At 31.0% G+C, this 10,421-nt stretch overlaps 1 protein-coding gene across 1 annotated transcript; it reads left to right on the forward strand.

Moving 5' to 3' along the window:
* Nucleotides 1-4,974: 4,974 nt before the first annotated feature.
* Nucleotides 4,975-7,983, forward strand: LOC120072526 (alkylated DNA repair protein ALKBH6 homolog). Its single transcript, XM_039024907.2, has 7 exons — nt 4,975-5,411; nt 5,512-5,572; nt 5,705-5,743; nt 6,733-6,845; nt 7,079-7,298; nt 7,395-7,441; nt 7,520-7,983. Exons 1-7 carry the CDS (start codon nt 5,304-5,306, stop codon nt 7,676-7,678), a joined length of 747 nt encoding a protein of 248 aa, XP_038880835.1. The 5' UTR covers nt 4,975-5,303; the 3' UTR covers nt 7,679-7,983.
* Nucleotides 7,984-10,421: the final 2,438 nt, after the last annotated feature.

Consider the following 10,421-nt stretch of genomic DNA (forward strand, 5'->3'; position numbering starts at 1 on the left):
AAGATATATTTACAAGGGTAAAATGATAATTTTGATCCAGCTGTAATTACGGATGACTTGTGAAGGATTGACTTATTGATTATGGTTTACATGGACATAAATATATCTACAGTGAGGAGAGTGCAACTATCGAGCTATAGTGGTGTGCCTTGGTAGTTAACGAATAGTAATTAATTAAATTAAAGAGTTTAACAAATTAATTACAAATCGTTGGAGCTCATGATCTGTAGGTTCATTAGGTCCCTCTACTCGCTCTTAAATTGGAATAACAGATTGAGTATTGATATATGAAATTAGGGTTATGAATTTGAAATGTTCAAATTCAATTTTAGGTTTTTCAATTGATTGTATATGATACAATTAAAAACATTTAATTTAATTGAAATTAAACGAAATTGGAAAATCAATTAATATTTAAATATGAAATTGATTTATATTGGTGAAATTGCTATTTTATTAATTTAATATTAAGATATTAATTAATATTATTTTAATTAAAAAGTTTAATTAAAATTTAAAAATTAAAATTAGTTTTATTTAAATTAATTATTTTTGAATTAATTATATAAAATTAATTTTAAAAAATAAAAGGAAACGATTTATTTAAAATCATGTTAGTGGATTTTTCCAATTTTTGGAAAAAATCCACTAACTTCATTTTATTGGATTCTCACCAAATTCCAATTGAATTATGTGATAATCACCAAATAGGTGGTGCTATCCATGCAGCCCTATTGGTTTGCATGATTTCTATCTATATATAGAAGTTCCATATAGAAGGATTTTTTTGTTGACCTGAGTTTACTTGCTGAAGTGAAAAATCTAAAAACCCTACTCAACCCTCACTAGTTCATCCTCAATTCAGCTTCATTTAAGTGTTTCCACTACACATTCCTTCTTGAGCATAGTGGAGAAGATCTTATATTACTACTTCATAATGGTCTTAATTGTATAATCAAGAAATTGTGCTCTTAACTTAATTATTTGAGCAAGTAATCTTGCAAATGCAAGATTTTGACTTGATAATAAGCACACATGTGACCATCTGTTGGATGCATCTATTATTACTATAAATATCTTAGCGCACTTCGTTACCTGATCCTTGTCAATGGCATCAAAAAACTTGATGTGTTTTTATTATGCGATGAAATGAATGCTAAATGTTGATTTATAACACACTGTTTTATCTAGTCGAACCAAGTGTAAGTTCAGGTAGAGTCCTAGAGAGTCCAGGGTCGAACTCAGGGATTTCTTTAGCATTGAAAATTACTATTTTGATCTTGACGCGTCTAAATTACTAAATGAGTGATGAGTTGGTTTTATATTATTCTAACACTAAGGTTGGTTAAATGACAAATGCGATGGACAATACAATCTATGTGAGACAGTATGTATGAAGAATGTTAAATTCGAATGGATAGAAGTAGGGTTGAGAAGAATATTTACGAACATTTCTAAGTAAATGCATAAATCATGCGTTCAAGCAGATCACTCCAAATTATAACCTACACCTTTCAGTGCACAGAGCAACAATATCCTATCTCTAGAATGCATACGATGAGTGTTTATTGCAAGAGATATTTCTTTATTTCTAAAAGAGTTCTCTTATTGTTTTATGAAATCTAAACCCTTAGTTCCTCCAACTCTGAATAATCTTTCAATTTGTTCAAGTATTCGATAAGCATGCATAAAATAAGTTGAATGCATAACTTTATGTTTTTACTTAGTTCATGTTAGCTAAATGCTTCTCAACCCATAAGTGATTTAGTTGCAATGATGATAATAACAAGGATGGATAAATGATGAGCTAAATATGCATTCATATTGGTAAAAGATGTTTCTCAACGTTACACAGTACAAATACAACTAAAATAAATGAAAAATAGAGAAAGAAGGTCAAGTCGTGGTATGCAATCTCTTGCTTCCTCCGACTTCTCAATGACTACTTTACTTAAATTGTGTTGAAGACGATGCTCCTCTTCTGCTTCCAAGAAAAACCTAAGTTCTCACGTAAGGTTCACAAATGGTTCGAAAGAGAAGTAAAGATTTTGACAAAGTTTCTTCCAATTTCTTGGTTCTCTCATTCTCTTCCTTTTTTTCTTTTTTTTTCTTTTTTTTCTTTTGCATGACATTCTTGTGGAGTATTTATAGGCGTCCAGAGGCAACTTTTTTTCCTCACTAATGATTGTGCTGATAAGGTATATTAAATACCATACCCTGATACGCCGCCTGCTAAGCGTCAGAAGTTCATTGGTTCTATTGTGAAGCCTTCTTATCAGCTACTAACTTCCCCGCCCGTGTCGCATCACTTTCCATCGCAAGAATCCACTGAATTGGTTAACTATGTGATCTCCATTTTGGTGTTAAGACATTCCATGTGATCGCATAAATAGACTTTCTGCTAAAAAAAAACCTAATTTATAGCTCTTTGTAAGCAAATAGGCTTTGTGTGTGTGTGATCACATGATGTTATTATCTCTATGAATTTTTCATTAAGCTATCACATTTCAATGCTTTTTCTTAATTGTTTTAGATAAAAGAGACAAAATAATTAGTATTTCTACAAGTTATCATCCTTATACTTAACTTTTGTTCATTTTGGTCCTAGAATATTAAAAAAAGTGACCATTTTTATTCTTTAAAAGTTAAAATAAAGGGACTAAAATGACAAATTTTAAAAATATAAGGACCAAAATGAACCAAAGTTAAAAATATAGGAACCAAAATAAACAATGTGAAAGTACACAGATCAAAATAAACCAAAATCAAAAGTATGAGGACTATAAAACTCCCTTAACACATATTCTTATTCACCTTAAATCACCTTAAATTGGTATGAAAGTGGAAGTTACACTTAGACGTTTTAAGTTTGAAAGTTAGAACATAGTTGTAAGATGTTGCAAGATAAAAAACAATACCTAAAAACACCCTAAAACCTTCCTAATATCTAATATATCCATATGAAACCACTTAAAACACCTTCCTAATATCTAATATATCCATATGAAACCACTTAAAACTTGTGGAGCAAAAGTTGTTTTTACAAAATAAAAGCAACCAATAACAAGATCCACAATATGCAAAGCAAAAGAAACCCAACTCCTCTATTTTGGAAGTTCAGATAAATTTACAAATAAGGAAACTTAGAAGCCGTAAAAAAAAAAAATAGAGAAAAGGCTAAATTATCAAAATACCCTTGAATTTTGTAAATTGCCATTGAAATTTCAAAAATGCCCCTAAACTTCCAAAATGAGTTAAAAAAAATCTTTATCATTACTTTTGGATGTAAACCGTTACAAAATTTTGTTTAAAAAATACATCTGAACTTTCAAAAGTTTCAAAAATACCTTTAAACTTAAAAAAAAGTTAAAAAAATATCATTCCTGTTATATGAACAGAAATCTTTACTATCGTCTTACCTCTCCATCTTTCATCTTTTTCTCCCCTCCGTTCTTCAATACACACTTATTCCCCTTTTTGTTAATTATTTGACACTTGTTTATATAGAAAAAAATAAAATTGTACACTTTAACTAAGGTATATGAACTATAATGAGAAGAAAGATAATAAATAAAGTACCACATGATTTTAGGACTTGCATATTCAAAATTGTCCAATAGTAGTTATGTGTGTTAATAGTCAAATACTTTTGTTATTTGACTATTTATTGTTTTGGTATATTTCAAGAGGAGATTTTGATTTTGGAGTTTTGTGAAATTTTGTGGAATTTTTGTGTTTTAACATAAAATTTTGGTTGTTTGACAAAATTAGTGTAAGCTAAGAATTGGAAAATTAAGAGAAATATGAGAGTATCTATATGAAAAAAATGAGGACATCTAGATAATCTGTTTTAAAATTGGTTTTTTTCGAACTTAAAGAACTTCAGACAAATTGATCACCATATTAATGGTAGAGCATTTCTTTTACTTTTTATTTTAATTTTTAGAGTTATTTTTCTCACAAGGAATTAATTGTTTCTTTTCAAATAGTAATGGCAGAGATATATTTGAACTTTTATTTAATTAAGGGTATTTTTGAAACTTTTGAGAGTTCATGAATATTTTTTCAACAAAACTTTAACCGTTTTCATCCAAGACTAACGACAAATAGAGATGTCCAATTTTCCATGGGAATGACGCCACGACCCGAACTGGGTGGGATTCCCCGATTAGGCGGGAAATTGTGGAGGGAGTGGGGAAAAAATTCCCCGTGAGTTAAATAGGGGCAGGGATGGGGAACATTCCCCGTCCCTACCCCGATTAGCTTCTATATATTTATTTAGTACAATTATCTAATGTTATATTATTATTATTATTATTATTATAAAATATCATTTAAATTTCAAATTTGATTATTTATTGGGAAAGATAATGAATATGTTTAAATTTAATATTTAAATTTAGATTATATATGTGAATAATTTAATTTATATTTATTTTTTTATATTAAAAAAATTAATTAGCTTTTCTAGGAAAAAAAATTGAATAATTTATTTTTAAATTCAAATTGTCAAAATTTACTCACAATAATGATTTAAATTAATTGATTTTTTACAAAAAAAAAAAAAAAGTAAGGGAGAAAAATTTCCCGCGGGAAATCTGGGAAATTTCACGAGATGAGAAATGAAATGGGGAACGGGGACAAGGATGAGAAATGACATCCCAGTCCTGCCTGCCCCGTAGACATCTCTAACAACAAGTGTATTTTTTTAAAACTATTTTTAAAGTTTAAGGGTGTTTTAAAATTTTTGAAATTTTAGGAACATTTTTTTATCCAAAATATATAGTTTCGGTGCATTTTTATAATTAAAAAAACTCTAAAAAAATACAACAAAAGTCAGTCGAATCCAAATATCTCAAAGGTAAAAATTTTCTCCAATATATAAAGAGGACATTTGGACAAAGAGTTAGAATTTTAAAATAGGAATTGACTATGGTTAATTAAAGACTACATAATAATATTTATTGTAAGAAGAAATGATTATTATAATTTGGATAATCCTTGAGCAAATAGTCCCCAAATGTTTAAGTTCCTTACGATGACTGAAGTTTGAGTGTGAAGTAGCCACCGTCTGAAGCTCCGATCGTGGTCGCCGTTCGATGGAAGCGTGGGTTCACCGAGTAGCAGCAGTTGCGCGAGAGAGGGAAGTTCAATCGCAAGGCACAATATGATTTTTTAGGGTTTTTTTTTTTAATTAAATCTAAAGAGCAATTTCATCCAGCTCCCACCCTTTCCCATAATTTCCATCTAGCTGTTCTTAGGGTTCTAAATCCTTCTGCAAATTGAGGTTTTGAATCATAGCCATGGAATCGGCCGAAGGGCTTAATAATTTCAAAGTGGGGCATCTTCCAACAGTGTTCTATATTCCCAACTTCATAACACACGACGATGAGACCCTGCTTCTAGATAATGTACCAAATTTCCTTATTGCTTTTCCTTCATTGCACATTTTTTTTCTATTTTTTTTTTCCTTGTAATCGTTTGCTAAACTGGGTTAGTTTTCATTTGTAGATTTATAAAGCGCCTGCGTCAAAATGGAAATCTTTGAAGAATAGGAGGCTGCAAAATTGGGGTATGTAGAAATTGGAGTAGCTATCCTATACGTTTTTGCTATTTTTTGAAGATCTGAATTCTTGAAAGATATGAGATTATCCTCTTTGTCTTACTAATTATACTGCTTTCCTTATCCATTGATTTCTTGCAGGTGGCATTGTACATGAAAAAGGTCTTCTCCCCCAAGAATGTAAGTTTGGAGGAAACTATGTTTAAAATTGAAATGTTCTTAGTTAATTTTTTATCTGATGTATAATATACTGGCTTCTGGAAATAAATGCAATCGAGTTTAAGCTTAATGCATTGAGATACACTTCTTATTAAATTGATTACGAAATTCTAGTGTGCTTTATTCATGATAAACTGGCTATATTCAAGGTAATAGTTCATTTTCTACCTTGTGGTGTGTGGCTTTTCCTTGACATTGTTTAAAATTGAAAGACAGCGAATGGGAGTAATTTGATTCACGAGAAATTAACTTCAAATGTATAGTATAAGGAAACGTATAGGTATACGATAGGTGAACAAATTTTGAAGGTTTGTAATGGCACTGTGGCTTTACTACCAAGTTTAACTTTTGTTTTTTTATTACAATGGGGAATTAATACTTTTTGGCTAGACTAGTTTAATTAATTCAATCTCATCGTGGGAATGACTGATAAGAGCTGGAAAGACTTTATACTGCCATCAAGCATGAAATTTGATATTAGCGTGGTTTTACAACCGTACTTGAATAAGATTTGTTCTATAGGTTGTACAATGGTGTCCTTGAGTTCTAAAATTTTGTTATTATCAGTACAGTATTCCTACTGATCTACATTGGCTAGCTCATATTTTCATACCCCTTATACAAAGCTTGGATATTTTACTACAAGGATTACTTAAGTAGGATATACAAGCATCCATATCATTTATCATTGTGATTGTACACCAGTCCCTTTGCAGGTTGCCAAAATTTGTTTCCATCAAGCCGCTTATCTTGCTTAATTTTTTTCTGTTTTCTGCCTAATTCTCCTCTATGGGTGGCACTCATCTTAATTTACAGCTTTACCTATAAGCTTCTTTATCTAAGAGAGTACAGTACCGGAGAATGGAGATTTGCCTCTCTGGATATTAGGTGAAAGTTGAACAAGTTCAATCAGTTAAATTGACAAATCTCTGGCTTCTGATGTTCTACAGTGCCTGTTTGGCTGACAAATATCACCAAGAAGATCTATCAAGAAACAAATCTATACCCTGCACCCATAAACCATGTTCTTATCAACGAATACCTTCACAATCAAGGCATAATGGTATGGATTGACGATTCCTCGTCTTTAGGGCATATCTTGTTTGTATTATAATCATATTCATTGCCATGATCCCCATCATAGATCTAATCTACATGTACATTGACATCCAATCTCCAATTGGAAAAAAATCTTTTATACATCAGTGTTATATTTTTCCATCATTCATTCAACTCCCAACTGTTAAACCAATTAGCAACATCTTAGAAACAGTTTTTGGTTCTTGTTCCGTGTAGCCGCACCAAGATGGCCCTGCTTACTTTCCTGTAGTAGCAATTCTATCTCTTGGTTCTCCTGTTGTTATGGACTTCACGCCCCATTCAAGGTTGAAATCATGTGCAGACCAGTTGACAGAAAACTTCGACGACAAAGATTCTAATGGAACAACTCACTGCCCTTTCTCTGTACTTCTAATGCCTCGTAGTTTGCTCATATTTAAGGATGAAGCTTATTCTGGTAAATCTTGCCCTTGATTTTGTCTTAGCCTTCTCTGTTTAGAGAAGTTTGTCAACTGTTTTTTTTTTTTTTTTGTTGCCTTAATATACTTGTCAGGTTACTTGCATGGTATCAATGACAACAGTCTTCAATGTTATGAACAGGTATGTTAACGACTAATAATTGGTTCTTAATATTCATCTCAGAATTGCAGTTTGTTTCTCATTTCTTTGCTCTCTCAGACAGTGAACAAAATTGAGGTTCAAAGCACGCTATTAGAAACAGAAAATCAGACAGTCAAAGTGAACCATGATCATAGTTCTTTCGAGAGAACAAATACTCGAGTTTCGTTGACATGTCGATTAGTACCAAAGGTTCACAAGCATTTGTTTAGGCATTGAACATTCCTTGAAGAAGTTTTTGGTTTGTACAGTATTAGAAGTTTTAAATAGTCTACTGGCTATCATATCATATGAGCATTAAAATGCATTGGTAATGGCTACAAAATAGAAAGGAAACTATACCCGACTAGGGATGGGTATGCTTAGAAAATTTAATAGAATAAATTCAGAGAATGTTGCCATACTCGTAGTAACGCAATGAACTTTCACTTGTTTCATTAATTTTGTTTTCTCACAGAATTTCTTGTAATTTGAATACTGTGCCACTGAGTTCATAGTTCTTGGAACCTTCATTTATTTTCCCCCTTTTGTTGGTTGAATTTGTTCAAACTTTAATTGCCAAAATATGTGTTGGCTGCTAATAATAATGATAAGTTTACAATGGTATAAATATAATATTTATGTCAAAGTGAGCTTGATTATTAGAATGTATTCCGTGCTAAGAGGACAAAGGTCTAATCTTCCACCCTACAATTATTATACTAAAAAATATAATATTTATATATTATCTTTATCATAAATATTCTAATCACCATGAGTTGATCTAATGGTTAATAAGGGGTCATGGAGATAGGATTTTTAATGAATTTAATCCGACAAGTGAATCAATTTGTGGTTGCATTGAGATGTGAGATGTGAATCATGTATTATATATTTATATCAGTTAATGAGTACACTAGTCTTTCATTTGAAGTAGGAAAAAACTTAGTTGTAGTTTAATTGAAAATCAGCACATGATTTTTTCTCTTTTTGGGTGTGCAGGGACCTACATATTGCTTTTGAATATCGACTTCAAACCTTCGTGCCATGTTTTCTTTGAAAAACGAGTGGAAACAACTAATCACTGCATATAACGCAAACCTGAACTACATGTACATGTACAGGTGAAAAAATAATAGATGTAGTGGAAGGGACAGAAAATAGAGGAATCCATAAAGGGGGAAAAGCAGTAGAAGAAGGAAAAAAAAAGAAGTTTTATTTTTATTTTTATTTATTTTTGTTTTATTAAAAAAAAAAAAAGAAAAAGAAAAGAGAAGTGGAAGAAAAAGAAAGGAAGGGAAGAATGAGTGGAAAGCAAGCAGAGAGAGAATAAGAAGAGGTAGAAGAGAGGCCAGAAGAATATTTGACAGAGAAGAAAACAGGCAGAAAAAGACACATGAATAACTGAGACGAGGAAAAAAGATTGGGATAGAGAATGAAATTAAAGGAAAAAGTGAATCCAAAACAAGTAACCTCTTCAACCTTCTCTTCGAAAAAAACAAACAAACAAAAAATCCAGATAAAGTGATGCTCAAACGAGTTACAATTAAGCCAGCTTTGTAATAAATCAATAATAATATAAAAAATAGGTCTAATTTTATTTGATTAGTTTCCATATATTTCATATTCGTATTTAGATGAAATATACATATTTACATATGAGTCCCACTTTCAAATTTATATAAAATACGTACTTAATTGACAAGTGGAAGATAATCAATCCAATTTATTAGACATGCTAGGTGATATCATTATCATCACAGAGAATGTGACGTTTACACTATGAGATTTATGAATAAGTCATTTCTTTATTATGGTTACCATTACTTTTATCGTTAAGATCAAATGGTAATAATATATTCATAATTCTAAGTGAACATAATAAAAAGCAATCTAATTATTTACGATTATGACCCATTACAATTCATAAGGATTTCTCTCACTTGTGGATTTGAAATATGAAAAATATCCAATAAGTAAAAATCAATATTAATTGACTACCTATTCTGATATCATCTTAAATCACATGTTGATTGAAAAACATAAATGGATGAATAGAGATAAATTTAATTATATATTATCGGGCAAAATTCTACGTATGCCCTTGATTATCATTGACCAAGCGGTGGACCCTCGCTACTTAAACTAAAATTCTCTTTTGGAAAAATACTACTTAAACCTTAATTTTATTTTTAACCATAAATTAAAAATTTCCTACCATATCAAACATGTACTACCAAATTAAATGCTTACTAAACTTTAGAGAGCAGCACAACTCCAAAATTGTATATACACTAAACTTGTAATTAACAAAAAGGAAAAAAATCGCTCTGTATTGAAATTTACTAAATTGGTGGAGATGCTCCATGTGCATTCCAAAATTAATAAATGAAATTCAGTAAACTAATCCACAACAAGAGAGAGAGACAAACGCGATTCCGAAAGAATATATAATCTATAAATATTTTGAATCTATTTCATCTTTAGCAAACAAACAATAAAATGTTCAATGACCTACACGACCACACTCATAATTAAGATCATCCAAAGAAGAAAGAGAATATCAGAAGTGAAGAGAGAGAACGAACATAGCGATTCTCGAGCCACCAGATCTCTGAATCTTCCTTCAATGGGAAACTTTCTATTACACAGAAATCGACTTCCATTAAAACCGATGGATCTTCTGAAATCGAAACTTCAAAATTCTAGGTTTCAGGAAGTGAAATAGAAAACAGGATGGAGAATGAGGTGGAGTAGCATGATGCAAGTGAAGGAGAAGGAAAGGAAAAGTAATCCGTACACAATTTGTGAAGCCATGGTCGAGAAATTCTGCAGTTCGATCGGAGGATCTCTGTTTGATGATCGCAGATCTCGGATTCAGAGTGAGAGGGAGACTGAGAAAGAGGATAAGAAACCAATTTTGCAGGAAGGGTTTGGGATATTTTCATTTGTTTATTATTATTATAGCAATCGGCAAAACGAA

This window comes from Benincasa hispida, chromosome 3, assembly GCF_027475165.1.
Source record: "Benincasa hispida cultivar pf3 chromosome 3, pf3_genome.v1.1, whole genome shotgun sequence".
Lineage (NCBI taxonomy): Eukaryota > Viridiplantae > Streptophyta > Magnoliopsida > Cucurbitales > Cucurbitaceae > Benincasa > Benincasa hispida.